The sequence below is a fragment of the Somniosus microcephalus genome, chromosome 5 (assembly GCF_052327205.1).
Source record: "Somniosus microcephalus isolate GS21.2 chromosome 5, FLI_Smic_1.0, whole genome shotgun sequence".
Taxonomy (NCBI): Eukaryota; Metazoa; Chordata; class Chondrichthyes; order Squaliformes; family Somniosidae; genus Somniosus; species Somniosus microcephalus.
In genome coordinates, this window is record NC_140991.1 from 140,222,098 (window position 1) to 140,238,273 (window position 16,176).

At 44.2% G+C, this 16,176-nt stretch overlaps 1 protein-coding gene across 1 annotated transcript in view; it reads right to left on the bottom strand.

Annotated features, from left to right (window-relative positions):
- Positions 1-5,420: 5,420 nt before the first annotated feature.
- Positions 5,421-16,176, bottom strand: part of calcr (calcitonin receptor) — a 308,033-nt gene continuing 297,277 nt past the window's right edge. Inside the window, exon 12 of the mRNA XM_085988285.1 lies at positions 5,421-6,455. Within this exon, the coding sequence (XP_085844411.1) occupies positions 6,234-6,455 (222 nt within the window). The 3' untranslated portion in view covers positions 5,421-6,233. The remainder of the gene's footprint in view (positions 6,456-16,176) is intronic.

Sequence of the window (16,176 nt, forward strand, 5' to 3'; positions counted from 1 at the left end):
CGCCAGGCAGAGTAGTAGGCACAGGCAGGTAGTGCAGGGGTCCCCTGTGGCCATCCCCCTCTCAAACAGATATACCACTTTGGATATTGTTGAGGGAGATGGCTTATCGGGGGAAGGCAGCAGCAGCCAACTTCCTGGCACCATAGGTGGTCCTGCTGCACAGGACAGGAGGTAAAAGATGGGAGAGCTATAGTGATAGGGGATTCTATTGTAAGGGGAATAGATAGGTGTTTCTGCGGCCACAAACGAGACTCCAGGATGGTATGTTGTCTCCCTGGTGCAAGGGTCAAGGATGTCTCGGGGCGGCTGCAGGGCATTCTGGAGGGGGAGGGTGAACAGCCAGTTGTCGTGGTGCATATAGGTACCAACGATATAGGTATAAAATGGGATGAGGTCCTAAAAGCTGAATATAGGGAGTTAGGAAGTAAATTATAATATAGGACCTCAAAGGTAGTAATCTCAGGATTGCTACCAGTACCACGTGTTAGTCAGTGTAGAAATAGAAGGATATTTCAGATGAATATGTGGCTAGAGGAATGGTGCAAGGGGGAGGGATTCAAATTCCTGGGACATTGGAACTGGTTCTGGGGGAGATGGGACCAGTACAAACTGGACGGTTTGCACCTGGGCGGGACCGGGACCGATGTCCTAGGGGAAGTGTTTGCTAGTGCTGTTGGGGAGGGTTTAAACTAAAATGGCAAGGGGTTAAGAACCTGTGCAGGGAGACAGAGGAAAGGGAAGCAAGGATAGAAACAAAAGACAGGAAGGAGAAAAGCAAAGGTGGAAGGCAGAGAAATCAAGGGTGTAAATCAAACAGGGCTACAGTAAATAATAATTCTAAAAGGACTAAGGGGGAAAAATTCAGTTGTTTGCGCCTCCCGTTAGTGCCTTAAGAGGGTGCTAATGGGGCGCAAAGCAACTAGCGCCCGGACGCGGCAATGTTTGCACCGCTTGCAAAATTAACTAGACATTTTTCGGTGGCGCTAAACACTACCACCACAATGTCCTGCGCCGGCAGATCGTGACATCAGTCGAGTGCGCAACGCCCCGGTAGCGCCCCGGACCAGATATTGATTGGCGCCGCCTGCCGCTAGCAACGACAGGTTGAGGGGAGCATTTTGCAGTCAGGAAGGGACTGGGGAGCGCTATTTAAAGGCGACCGCTTTCTGCCTTTTTTTGTTGGTGACATTTTTGCACCACGCATTCTGAGAGAGAGAGAGAGAGAGACTTCTGAAGAGATTCAACGCCGTGTGAAAGAGTTTTGGGTACTGAGCAGCACTTTGCATGTTCATTTTGATTTGCCCTTGTATCGATTTAGAAGAGACTGTGGGGGCTGCACTCTGAGCTCTTTCCCTGGGCCTCTCCATTGTTCTTTCCAGCAGATTTGATGTACAGGTCTATCCAGGCCGAGATTCAAGGCTGCAATGAGCAGGATGTGGATGGAGAGCAAAATCAACCCTCCCCTTTAAGATAAAAACAGAAAATGCTGGAGAAACTCAGCAGGTCAAGCAGCATCTGTGAAGAGAGAAACAGAGTTAACATTTCAGGTCGATGACCTTTCATCAGAACTCCCCTTTAAGAACTGGCCGGCGCCAGTGTGTCTGTGTTCCATTGCTGACTGACATCACATGAGCTTCGCCAGTGCTCTGAGGTAGCGCCTCGCTCCTTGGCCTTTGCACCTTAAGACAGGGATTTAGCGCTCCAATCACCTCCAGGGGTGATAAAAGCCAAGTTTGCCGTCGGAGGCGATAATTAGCGCCAGGCGCTAAACTTTGTGCACAGCCGATAATGGCGCCCCAAATGGGGCGATACTGAATTTTTCCCCCTAAGAGTCTTAAAAAATCAAGCCTGAAGACTTGTGTCTTAATGCGAGGAGCATTTGTAATAAGGTGGATGTATTAGCTGCGCAAATAGATGTAAACAGATATGATATAATTGGGATTATGGAGACATGGCTCCAGGGTGACCAAGGCTGGGAATTCAACATCCAGGGGTATTCAATATTCAGGAAGGACAGGAAAAAAGGAAAAGGAGGTGGGGTAGCATTGCTGGTTAAAGAGGAGGTTAACACTATAGTAAGGAAAGATATTAGCTCTGATGATGTGAAATCTGTATGGGCAGAGCTGAGAAATACCAAGGGGCAGAAAATGTTAGTGGGAGTTGTATATAGACCCCCAAACAGTAATGCTGAGGTTGGGGATGGCATTAAATGGGAAATTAGAGATGCGTGCAATAAGGGCACAGCAGTTATCATGGGTGACTTTAATCTACATATAGATTGGGCTAACCAAATTAGTAATAATACTGTGGAGGAGGATTTCCTAGAGTGTAAACGGGATGGTTTCCTGGACAAATATGTCGAGGAACCAACTGGAGATCAGGCCATCTTAGACTGGGTATTATGTAATGAGAAAGGATTAATTAGCAATCTTGTTGTGCAAGGCCCCTTGGGGAGGAGCGATCATAATATGGTAGAATTATTCATTAAGATGGAGAGTGAAGTAGTTGACTCAGAGACTAGGGTCCTGAATTTAAATAAAGGAAACTATGATGGTATGAGGCACGAGTTGGCTAGGATGGATTGGGGAACGTTACTTAAAGGGTTGATGGTGGATAGGCAATGGCAAACATTTAAAGATCGCATGGATGAACTACAGAATTTGTTCATCCCTGTTTGGCATAAAAATAAAACAAAAAAGGTGACTCAATAGTGGCTAACAAGGGAAATTAGATCCAAGGAGAGGACATAAAGGGGGAGAAATTGGGTGAGTAGCGCCACCTGTTAGCGCCTAAAGAGGCAGTCAGTGGCTGTAGCGCCACTGGCTGCGCCTCCCACGATATTCAGCAGGGGCGCTAATGGTGGCATTAGGCATTTGCGCTGCGCCGCCACCGATGACATCATCGGTGTGCACAGTGCCCCATTCGCGCCCCGTTCGCGATATTTGGTAGCGAACGGCGCAGTTGCGCCGTTCGCTACCCGCGCCCGGATCACGGGGCCTTACTGTGCCGGCAGCGGCGCAAGTTAAGGTGGAGGTGCGGGGCGGCCGCCTGCCAGCACCTCCGTCCCCGGTCTCCTAACCCCACCCCCCGCGGCATTGCCGGCTGTTTCCCGAGAGCCCGGCACTTCTCCTTGGTGCCGGGCTCATTTGCCGGCACTCGTGAGCGGGGATCGCGCTGTTGCAGGCACCTCCCCCTTAACAGTGGGAGGAAGGCCTGCAGTACCGCAGCATGCCGTGCCGCAGCGTGTGGCGCTGTGGCACGTTGCGCTGCGATATTCAGTTTCAGCGCCCTAAGAGGGACGCGGAGCGCCTCGAACCTCGCCCTGTGTCCCTCGAGGGGCAATGAAACTGAATATCTGACGATCGCTAAAGCCTCGAACGCTGCACTAAATCCTGCGCTCAGGCGACTTTTGCGCCACTTTGGCGCCCCAACCCAATTTCTAGGCCATAATTTGGCCAGAAAAAGCAGCAAACCTGAGGATTGGGAGCAGTTTAAGATTCAGCAAAGGAGGACAAAAGGATTAATTAAGAGGGGGAAAATAGATTATGAGAGTAAGCGTGCAAGGAACATAAAAACTGACTGTAAAAGCTTCTATAGATATGTGAAGAGAAAAAGATTGGTAAAGTCAACTGTAGGTCCCTTGCAGTCAGAATCAGGGGAACAAAGAAATGGCAGACCAATTAAATACATACTTTGGTTCTGTCTTCAAAAAGGAGGACACAAATAACCTCCCAGAGATGTCGAGGAACATAGGGTCTAATGAAAGGGAGGAATTGAATGAAATCAGTATTCGTAGGGAAATGGTGTTAGGGAAATTGACGGGATTGAAGGCCAAAATAATCCCCAGGGTCTGATAATCTATATCCTAGGGTACTTAAGGAAGTGGCCCTAGAAATAGTAGATGCATTGCTGGTCATCTTCCAAAATTCTACAGACTCTGGAACAGTTCCCATGGATTGGAGGGTAGCTAATGTAACCCCACTATATAAAAAAGGTGGTAGAGAGAAAACAGGGAATTATAGACTGGTAAGCCTGACATTGGTAGTGGGGAAAATGCTAGAGTCCATTATAAAAGATGTAATAGCAGAGCACTTGGAAAACAGTGACAGGATCGGACAAAGTCAACATGGATTTACAAAAGGTAAATCATGCTTGACTAATCTACTGGAATTTTTTGAGGATGTAACTGGTAGAATAGATAAGGGAGAAGCAGTGGATGTGGTATATTTGGACTTTCAGAAGGCTTTCGATAAAGTCCCACATAAGAGATTAGTGTGCAAAGTTAAAGCACATGGGATTGGGGGTAAGGTACTGACTCGGATAGAGAACTGGTTGGCAGACAGGAAGCAAAGAGTTGGAATAAACGGGTCTTTTTCCGAGTGACAGGCAGTGACTAGTGGGGTACCGCAGGGATCGGTGCTAGGACCCCAGCTATTCACAATGTATATTAATGATCTAGACAAGGGAACTAGATGTAATATCTCCAAGTTTGCAGACGACACAAAACTGGGTGGGCGTGTGTGCTGTGAGGAGGATGCAGAGAAACTCCAGTATGATTTGGACATGTTGGATGATTGGACAGATGCATGGCAGATGCAGTATAATGTGAGGTTATCCACTTCGGTGGCAAAAACAGGAAGACAGATTATTATCTGAACGGCAATAGATTGGGAAAAGGGGAAGTGCAACGAGACCTGGGTGTCCTTGTGCACCAGTCACTGAAGGTAAGCATGCAGGTGCAGCAGGCGGTTAAGAAAGCAAATGGTATGTTGGCCTTCATAGCGAGAGGATTCGAGTACAGGAGCAAGGATGTCTTGCTGCAGTTGTACAGGGCCTTGGTGAGACCACACCTTGAGTATTGTGTGCAGTTTTGGTTGCCTAATCTGAGGAAGGATGTTCTTGCCATGGAGAGAGTGCAGTGAAGATTCACCAGACTGATACCTGGGATGGCAGGAATGACGTATGAGGAGAGATTGGGTCGATTAGGCTTATCTTCGCTAGAGTTTAGAAGAATGAGAGGGGATCTCATTGAAACTTATAAAATTCTAACAGGACTAGACAGACTAGATGCAGGAAGGATGTCCCCGATGGCGGGGGAGTCCAGAACCAGGGGTCACAGTATAAGAATAAGGGGTAAGCCATTTAGGACTGAGATGAGGAGGAATTTCTTCACCCAGAGAGTGGTGAACCTGTGGAATTCTCTACCACAGAAGGCAGTTGAGGCCAATTCATTAAATACATTCAGGAAGGAGTTCGATATATTTCTTAAGGCTAAAGGGATCAAGGGATATGGGGAGAAAGCAGGGACAGGGTACTGAGTTTGGATGATCAGCCATGATCTCATTAAATGGCGGAACAAGCTCGAGGGGCAATAGTGATGCTATTTTTTTATCTTGCTGGGATTGGAAACTGCAGTGCGATTGAAGTCAAATTACATCTTTATTAATGAACGAACAAGACATGACTGGCGAGTCTTGTGTGATACATTTTGAGAATATTACTTTTAGGCTGGCTATGGTTTTATTTCACAACATACGGCCATGCTTATCCCAGTAGGCTGTGTGTGACCCTGTCTTGTACATGCAGTTGGATTTCACAGTAAAAAGCCACAATATGAAGAAATAAGATATACCTTGTGAACTAAAAGCACCTGTAAACTTGGGAAGTAATAACGACTTGCTCTAATTCCAAACTAGCAGTAAAGCAAGAAATGGCTTTGGGGCCAAAAACTAAACCTTCAAGGCCTCTTAATTTTTATGAGGAGCATAACAAAGCCAACTAATAAAATTCAAAGCTATAAATCAACTGCTTGAGATCAGTAACGTGCTTGGCTCAGACTTACTACACACTGCCCCAGCGTGGTAAGTTGCACACCGCCTTGGCATTTGTTTGCAGTCCGTGATCCTGGTGCAAGCTCTTTGAATTATTCTCAACTAGACTTTTGTAGTGGCCCTTGTTTTTTAAAAGACTCGGAGCCATGGAAATGCCACACGTGTCAACCAACAGCTCCATTTTCCAGTCAGGTTTTTGAAAGCAGTACTGTATGAAATATTGAAACATCTGTCTCGACTGGCCCCATTCTTGACTGCCGCTGCCAGAAAAGGGTTTACTTTTTTTCCCTGCTGGGTTCAGTTGCTTATTTTAGAGACCGAAAGTTGATACTGGGGTCTATGTTTTAATGGGTAAAATGTTAATGACTTGGTTTTTTTTGTTGTTGATTATTTTCGATCAAGTCAGGCGTACGTCTCTTTTGATTTCAGGGCAGTAATTTCAGAATCCTCCACGTATTTGTCGTTTAAACGTTCACTATTGCTGTCCTGATGATACAGGTAAACAGGAACCTCTGTGATGGATGTCGCGGTGTACGAGGTCGAACGCATGGAGCAGTGCTCCCGGCGCCGCTGGCCCAGCTGTATTTTATATTGCATCCACTGCCTCTTCAGAGCTGCCTGCATCTAAAGGTTGACATAAACCATGGAAATTCATCATCAGTTTGACACTATTAGCTCCGTTTTATGTACGTTGTTGGGAACAGTATTAGTTTGGTGCTATTTCAAAAATATCCTGTCCCTGATATTCATCAGCCTAACACCTCAGGCAGAGGAAGTAACGGTGAAGACTCATTGGGCGGAATTTTTCGGGGGGTCAGCAGGCACAATCGGTGGCGGGTCGGGTGGCAATTTTCTTTTGACAGAGGGTAAGGAACCCGACACCAAGCGGCGGGGGAGGCAATTTACATCATTAAGAGATTGTTAAGTGGCACTTAAATACTATTTTAAGCTTACCTTTCAATTTTACAAGTTCCCCCACGGATTATACGCTGCTCAGGGATCATGTCAGCCCAGCAGGTCGTGAGTGGATTCAGCATTGAATTATCTGATTACTTGACAGCTGCAAAAGTGGTATAAAAGCCCGCATCTCACAGCTGTTCACTTGCCAAGCTCAGAAACTGTTGCATACTGCATTTGGAAGACAGAACGAGCTTTATGCAGCTTGCAAGTGTTTGGAGCAAACTCTCTATCCAGTGTCACCTCATTGGAACAACTTCTCTGACCACTGACAGATTTGCTTCTGCCATCTATTACATCAGCATCGGTGCCCTTGAAACTACCTCACCTTGGTCCTCAGAATCCCACCACGATCAGCCCCAATACCAGCAGCACCAGGCACACCAGTAGCACCAACAACAACACCAACCTTCTCCACAACCATTATGTCTGACCATTCACTGCAACTTAATAAGTCACTTCCAAAGGTGCACACAAATCTGCCCGAACACAAAGTGTTGAAAATAAAGGTTTCAATGTTTGACAGCACATTAACAGAAACTTCACGTGAATATTGGCTAAAACACCCAATGCCTACCCTTGTGTGCTGTTAGTTGGTATGATTGGACTAGGATGAGGGTGAGTGTGAGGGGTGGCTAGTGAGATGGGAACGTGATAATGTAGGTAGAGAGGGGTGGGTGGAAGTGCAAGGTAAATTGGTGTGAGTAATGATGTGCAGGAGTAGGGTAGGGAAGGCAGAGTGATGGGGATGTGATGAGTGGCACAGCAGGATGAGGTTGAGTGTGGCTTTGCAGTAACATTTCGTGATCTACTGAGATCATTGAAAGGTTTGCGCCACTGCAGCCTGGTCCTCCTGACGACATCACTGCTTGTGTCCTCCTGTGCAATGTGCAACCAGGCTGCGTTGACCTCCTGGGGAGGTCTCTTCTGTGATGTGACTCCCTCCATAAGCATATGGAGGGAGTCATGGGAGAGCCTGGGTGTAGCTGTGCACCTTTGTGCAGTGCTCGTCAGTGTTTGCAGCACCTCAATGCTGTGGAACATTGAGAGCACAACTGTAAAAATCCATTTGCGCATGGTCCCTTTAATGTAACTGGCTGATGACCTGTTATCAAATGACGTCATCAGACCCGCTTCCTTCAATTGGCCGGGAAACGCGCTGGGCGGGCTTAGCAAGCCCAATCAATGTAAGATCACTCTACAGAGCGGGCTGGAGCCAGCAGCAGGATCGCACCCCGCCACCGGCCCCGGCCGCACCAGACCCGCCTCGGTAGGCGAAATCGTGGCCGTTATGTCAGGTGTCAGCCCCCCTATGGTGTTTGTTTGCTTGACCTGCATTTCCTGGGTAACCTCTGGTATGGACAGGAAGCTCCCGCCCTGAAACAGGCAGCAGCATTTAGATTTGATGTAAGGGCACAGATGTGCCATCGTAATGTCGTGCACATCATTTTCCTGGGTTTCTGCCAGGCTTCCCCCAGCATAGAAAACTGCCCAGAGGAAGTGGGTGTTACAGGTTGCAGGGCTACCCCGTCAAATCAGATGAGTTTGGTATTTTCTTTACAGGATACAGCAGGGCTCCTCTATGAGATTTAAGGCTTATGTTTTTTGGCAGCAGCCAGCAAGGGTCCAAGAACCGCCAGTACTTTGTGTTTCTACAGGCCTGTGTGGGGGCAGAGGGGGCAGACAAAGGGTGGAAAATTGTACGTCACTATTTTATATATATATTTGTTTTGTTCTTTTTCTCCTCATTTGTTATATTGTTAAATTGCTTTACAGTGTTTTCAATTCTTCCTAAATCACCCATCATTTTCTTGCATTTGACTCAGCTGACATATTTCCCTCCAGCCCTTTAAACCAGGAGTTATTTACCTTCAAAAATGTTCAGAGAAGAGTAACAAAGATTTTCTGTGATTTTGGACAATAATTTATGAGCAGAGATGCAGAGCTGGATATCAGACCAGCTTTTTTAACTGCTGAGAGGCAGAGATGATATGAGCAGACTGTTTGACTTATACTGTGAATGCAGATTTAGAGGACATGGGTTTAAAATGAATAGACTGCAAGTGAGACTAGAGATGAAGAGAATTCTTTTGCCCAGAGTTTGGCTTTATGAAACAGACACTGGGCAAAAACTGTTTATAATGTCAATCAACTCCTTCCAAAAGAAGTTCGTTAAGTACCTGACTGAAACAGGGTTTTACATTATAGACATAGGGGCAGCCTGAAAGCATTAGATAATCCATGGGACATGGCGGTTGATCTAGTGCTGGGGTCGGGTGGCTGTGGAGAAAGGTATTCTCTGTGGAGTGTAGCAGGCCAGAGCTGAATAGTGGAGAAGATGAATTAATATTTTGGAGTTTTGCCTGATTATCAGGGACCATTTCGTAAAATATTTCCTCAGGAAATGAAATGGGAAGGGAGGATTCAGATAAGGTAGATTGTACATAGTTTCTGGAAAGAAGTTGGGCTGAATATCTTCTCCTTGAGGCATGGGGCCCAACATTTCTATTTTCACTAATTTTACAGAAAAAGCCGATGTGAAATACCATTTTCCACTTACTAGACTTTTTTTTGATTAAATTTGCAAAGACACAAATTTTGGACGACTGATTTATTTTTTCATTTGGTTGGGTAACATGCGAGATGAAAATACCACACTGGTGCCGAAGGATTGCCCGTGTAAGGCTGGGTTTATGTAAAAGTGACATTCCTTTTGTTGACAATTTTAGTGAATAAGTTCGTTGGAACCTCATTTTGAACTCACCTCTACCATTTTTTGGCTAAAATTATCAATAGGAGGATTTTCATCCCCACAGTTGGCACATCCCCTGCATATATGCTGTGCCACAACAGACAGGATAATGCTTGATGCTGACTGCCAATGTGTTCCATTCTCTATTAATGACATTCCCCAGTTTGATGAACATAAAACTTCACAATAAAGTGTTTTATCATTTAAGATGTGCGGGTTAGGTTGATTGGCTATGATAAATTGACCCTTAGTGTTAGGGGTTACGGGGATAGGGTGGGATATGTGTTGGTGTAGGGGTTACGGGGATCGGGTGGGATATGTGTCGGTGCAGGCTCGATGGGCCGAAATGGCATCTATCTGCACTGTGGGGTTTCTGTGATTCTGTGAAGTGCTCCTTATACATTATCAACTGCTTCTTTTTGATTTTTCCATCTGTTCCTCATTTTATGTTTTACAACTAGGCCACTTCAGAAGGTCTTAAGAATCAATCACATATTGTGGGACTGGAGTCATATGCAGGGGTGAGGGCTACCCATTAATGAACCAGTTGGATTTAATGATAATTCAGCAGCTTTTGTAGTCAATTTTTAGTGTTTGTCCACAGGTTACCAGATTTGTTGAAGTCAATTATCATAAATTACCATGGTGGGGTTTATACTCACATCTATCTAGCTTATTAGTCCAGTACTATAACCACAAGGCTATCATTCCCAAGTACACCTCATTTATTCTCCAAATGCTTTCCTCTTATTCTTTAAGTACTCCTCATTCATTTCCAAGTGCAACTCATTCATTCCTCAGACACTCATTTATTTTCCATAATATGCACATTAATGCATGCCCCAGTGCTCCTTATACATTCTCCTAGAGCCCCTCATTTATTCTTCAAGTTTATCTATGTATCTATTTTCCAAGTGCTGCTAATTCATTCTCCAAGCAGCCCCATAATGATTCTCTGTGAACCACTTATCTTTTATACACCTTGGCATCAATTGTCAATCAATGTCATATTGAACATGCATATAATTTTAAGCTCGCTGAATTTTTGGCGATTCGTTTGGTGTGAGAAAATAAATAATTTTGCATTTAAATGCCACTTTTAGGTCAAAACATTTTTGTGCTTCACACAATGAATTGCATTTTGATGCACAAGATATGTGCATTGTGCCTGGTTTAAAAGTAACACCCTTCATTATCATTTGGATATACCAAAATATATTTGTGAGACATCTATTTTTTACTCAGGGCCATTAACAAATGGGAAGCTACTTTTGGGAGAAAGGATAGTTTAATCACATGCAATGGTGTATTCCAAGCATCAGAAGCCAACAACACTTTTTTCCCTGTTTTTTTCAAGAGATTTCATTCCTATTCCTGCTCTGAATACGTGATGTGGAGATGCCGGTGTTGGACTGGGGTGGACAAATGTGAGAAGTCACACAACACCAGGTTATAGTCCAACAGCTTTATTTGAAAGCTTGTGATTTCAAATAAAGCTGTTGGACTATAACCTGGTGTTGTGTGACTTCTCACATTTGCTCTGAATACAATCTCCCACAATGATAACATGTTACGGTCCATTAATAGGCAGATCATTACAAGAAAATGATCAGATTTGTCAAGCAACAGAGCATTAATGTGGAATAAAGAAAGACAGAAAGAAAGAAAAGGAAAGAAAGACTTGCATTTTATATAGCACCTTTCACGACCTCAGAATGCCACAAAGCACTTTACAGCCAATGAAGTACTTTTTGAAGTGTAGTCACTGTTGTAATTTGAAAATGCGGCAGCCAATCTGCGCACAGCAAGGTCCCACAAACAGCAATGTGGTAATGACCAGATAATCTGTTTTTGTTATGTTAGTTGAGGGATAAATATTTGCCAGGACACCGGGGATAACTCCCCTGTTCTTCTTCGAAATACAGGAAACTTTCTGGTATCCGGCACTGACGGGACCGAGTTGGTGCCGTCCCATCAAAACTGCCGTATAAACCAGCGCTAATGTTAAATCATACGGAGCTTTTCAGCTCCGTGTGAATCAAAAAACCCTGTAACAGCTTCAAAACAGTCGGCCGCAGCTTAAAAGCATCTCAGTAGCTAAGCAACAGCTTCATCTAAACCTTGCAGAGCCTGACTGGGAAAAAAAAAGCAACGAGAAGTAAAAAAACTTATAGGAAATGGCTCCTGAATTTTGCCGGTAGATAGAGCTTTCCGGACTTTTAACCTCCGGTTAAACGAAAGTTTCCTGTAGTGCCATGGGATCTTTTACATACACCTGAGCGAGCAGACGGGACCTCGGTTTAACGTCTCATCCGAAAGACGAAGTACAGGAGGACAGAAGAAGTACCACAAAACTTTGTAAGTCTCCATTAATAGTTTAATCTTCTGTTTGTCTCACACATCTATAAGATGGAGATTACCATTGGTACTACTGGTCCAAAATTTGCGATCAGAGGCATCCCGCAGGCGGATGCCTCCAACCTGTAAAAAATCTACGCATTTACCTGGTGGCCCGGGAGGTATGGAGACTTGCGATCCTGGGCCTCTCCAGGTCTGCGCGGGCACAGCCCCATGTATCCCAGGGGTGCATGCGGCTCATAGGCACTCCTGGGATCATGTGGGCTGACCCAGCCAATAAAAGAAGGGAATCCCCATTCATATTTATGGGAGTTCTGTACGTATGGAACTGTCATAAGTATGAATGGGGATTACTTAAAAAATACACAAACACATGAAATAAAAAAAATTACACATTTAAAATTAATTAATATGCCATTTAATTAATATTTTAAACAAAATTTAATTTTTTGAAAAAAAAAATTATATGTTTTAATGGGGCTAAAAATAAACTTATCTTATTGGACAGGGTTTTTAAAGTATAAATGAGTGATAACATTTTATTTTTCTATTTTTTAATTCTCTTATGCTGATAAAAGCAGGCCTTATGCCTGCTTTTACCAGGTTTAAGAATTTCACAGGCATTCAGCGGGCGGAAGTTGGGCAAATAGCGTAACTCTCCACCCGCAGAGGCCCTTCTCCTGGGGATGTGGAGGATCTGTCAAGAGGATTCTTGACAGATCCCAAGTTCCAGGTTTTAGCGCGTGTACTTCGCATTCCAAAACTTGCGCGGCTCCTATAGGCACGTGCGCACCTCACACACACCCATAGAGGTCGCAAAATACGGCCCATTATTGGACGATGCATAACATGTTCATATAACATTCCCCTGGCTACTATTTTAAAGTTTAAATAGGTGACGGGGTATATCATACAATTGGCTGCTAATGTTATTGACAATAATTTCTAGCCTATAAATTGTTATTTATAAGGGCTAAAAGGTTTAAATTATGAGGACAGGTTGCATAGACTTGTATTCCCACAAATATAGAAGATTAAGGGGTGACCTAATTGAGGTGTTCTGATGATTAAAGGATTTGATAGGGTAGAGAGAGAGAAACTGTTTCTTCTAGTAGGTGAGTCCAAAACAAAGGGGCATAACCTTAAAATTAGAGCTAGGCTGTTCAGAGGTGATGTCAGAAAGCACTTCTTCACACAGAAGGTAGTGGAAATCTTCTGGAACTCTCTCAGCCAAAAAGTTGTTGAGGCTAGGCCAATTGAAAATGTCAAAACTGAGATTGATAAGATTTTTGTTAGGCAAGGGTATTAAGGGTTATGGAACCAAGGCGTGTAGATGGAGTTAAGATACAGATCAGCCGTGATCTAATTGAATGGTGGAACAGGCTGAAGGGGTCTACTCTTGTTCCTATTTTATGAGCATTTTACAACAACAACTTGTGTTTCTTTATCAACCCTCGTGCCGAGACACATCTCAATCCATTTTACAGAGCAATGGATACTGAACAGCAGGGAGAAAGAGATAAAGAGGAGTTTGGGTGGGGGTAGCATTGTTGACTTCTGAAGATGAGAGTGCAGTCACTAGGTAAAAAGTGTTGGGGACAGGGTGTGAAAGGATGTGGGGGCATAGTACCTGAAGTCATGGTCACCAATAGTGGAACAGATGGTTCAGGGAACAGAGAGTAAGTTGGTTTCAAAGGAGCACACGATTAATGTAGGGAAATACTTTATTATATTTTATGTTAGAATATATATGTGTGCATCTAAATATTTAACCAGCCGAATTAATTCTATTATCTAGTTTTGTCCCTTTATCTGTCACGTTACCATCGTTTGCCCAATATTATAATTTTCATTGTGAACTGACTTCAGTTGTGGTGCTCTAGCTTTTGTGCAGACTGAACAATATTTCATTTGTACTTCTTGGTATTGCTTGCAGATTTTCAGTTTATATTGTGGAATTGTGCTTTCTGTTTTAGGTCCCTGTTTCTCAGTTGTGCAACACTGTGTTTCTTTTGCCAACTCTCCTAATGGAGTTGATTTATGCTGATGTTCAGTCTCACGGGTGTCTTTGCTTCTGCTACCTTGCTGGAGAGGCAATTTTCACTTCGGAGCCTAGACTGTGTATTGGCAAGATATCCAACTGCGGGAACACCAGAGCTGAATACAATCCTGTCCTCTTATGATTTGCACTTTAAAACAGCAGTCACTGGATGACGATCAAGAGCGAAAACCATTAATGATTTTCTCCTCCTCAGCGTCAGAACATTGAGGCAATTTTTAGCATCCCTACTGCTACCCAGCTGAGATCAATTAACTCAGCACAGAGTGGAAAGTGAACTTGGAACCTTCTAGTTTGAATAACTTCGCTGCTTGTTTTTTTAACCTACAGCATTATGTTTAATGTAGTTTGTTTTTCTGCTTCAGATGTCATCTCCAACTGTGTCCAGAGGTGCGGAACCTTGAACTGCCTCACTACAAAGGCCACTTTCTTCTACCTCTGCATGACTACCTGCCTAAACTTCAGCTCTCCTGCTCTGTTGCTGAAACCCTTGACTTCTCCAATGCCCTTTTAGCTGGCCTCCTTGCTTAAGCCCTCCATCATGTTTGTCTTTCATAGAATCATAGAATAGTACAGCTCGGAAGGAGGCCAGTCAGCCCATCGAATCTGTGTCGGCTCTTTCGAAGAGCAATCCAGTTAGTCTCACTCCTCCGCTCTTTCCCCATATCCCTGCAATTTTTTCTCCTTCAAGTATTTATCCAATTCCCTTTTGAAGGCTACTATTGAATCTGTATCCTCCACCCTGTCAGGTAATGCATTCCAAATCCTAACCACTTGTTGCATAAAATTTTTTTCCTTACGTCGCCTCTGGTTCTTTTGCCAATCACCTTAAACCGGTGCCCTCTGGTTATCGATCCTTCAGCCATTGGAAACAGTTTCTCTTTATTTACTCTATCTAAACCCTTCATGATTTTGAACACCTCTATTAAATCTCCTCTTACCCTTCTCTGCTCCAAGGAGAACAACCCCAACTTCTCTAGTCTATCCACGTAACTGTAATCCCTCATCCCTGGAACCATCCTAGTAAATCTCTTCTGTACCCTCTCCAAAGCTTTAACATCCTTCCTAAAGTGTGGTGCCCAGAATTGGAATTATAAACACTTATTTTTATTTGCAGTTAAAATCCTTAGGGCAGAAGTGTGCTTCCCCTGTCCAGGCCTAGGAATGCTGGAATTTTCTGCCATTGCCCAGGGCATCCCCAGTGTAGATCTGCTCTGGCAGGGCCTTGCAACAGTGATAGGGGAGGGAAAGTCAGGTGCAGCTGCAGGTGTCTGACTTCTCTGATCAGAACCTTCTGGCTGCTGATTAAAATTGGAAGGCAGCCAGAAAGTCCCAATTAGGCTGAAACATCTGGGGTGGGATGGGGTGGGGTGGGGGAAATTGTAATGAAGAACTAAGACGGCCTACCTGAAATTGTTTGGTTTACCACCATGACTCCCACAAACCCTCCAGTCAGTGGGGGCCCAATGCCAGACTACAATGCCATATTTTCTGGGCATTGTCGTGATTCTTACAATGGCCCTTGCTTCACAGAAAAGCTCATAGTTCATCTTTAGTGTTTGGATGAACACATTACAGCCACCAAAAGCTTCAAATTGTATGAAATTCTACATATTTATAATATGTAAAATGTTGTAGCCTGCATGCTCAACTGAACAAAGTCCCACACTCTCATCACCTCCACACTCTCCAAGTTTCACTGTCACCCCAGGCTCCAGTGTGTTGATATCAAAATTCTCATCTTTGCATTCCAATCTCTCCCTGTCCTTGTCCTATGTTATCATTGTATTCCCCTCCTGCCTAAAGTTCCCACACACACCTTTGCTCCTCTAACACCAGGCTTCTACTCTACCCCGTGCTCCCTTAGCCCAGCATTGGCAACTGCTAATTCAGTCCCTTCAGTCCTCTGGAATTCTCTATTCAACCCCCTTCATCTTGACACCTCCGTCACTGCTTTCAAAACCTTCCTCTTCGACTGTGCCTTTGGTTCCCCATCCCTGTCTCTATTTGGTTTGCATTCCCCAGGCTCGGTGCTCACAACATTCTTTTCCTCTTTATTGGAAGTGCTCTGAGATGTCTTCTTGTATGCAAGGCGTGCTATATAAATGTAACTAATTGTTGTTGTTTGTCTCTTTTACTTGTATTTTAGTTATGATTTTTGTTTTTGTGTTCCACTTCCAGGTCACCATGACTAGAAGGCCAACACAAAGCACAACATA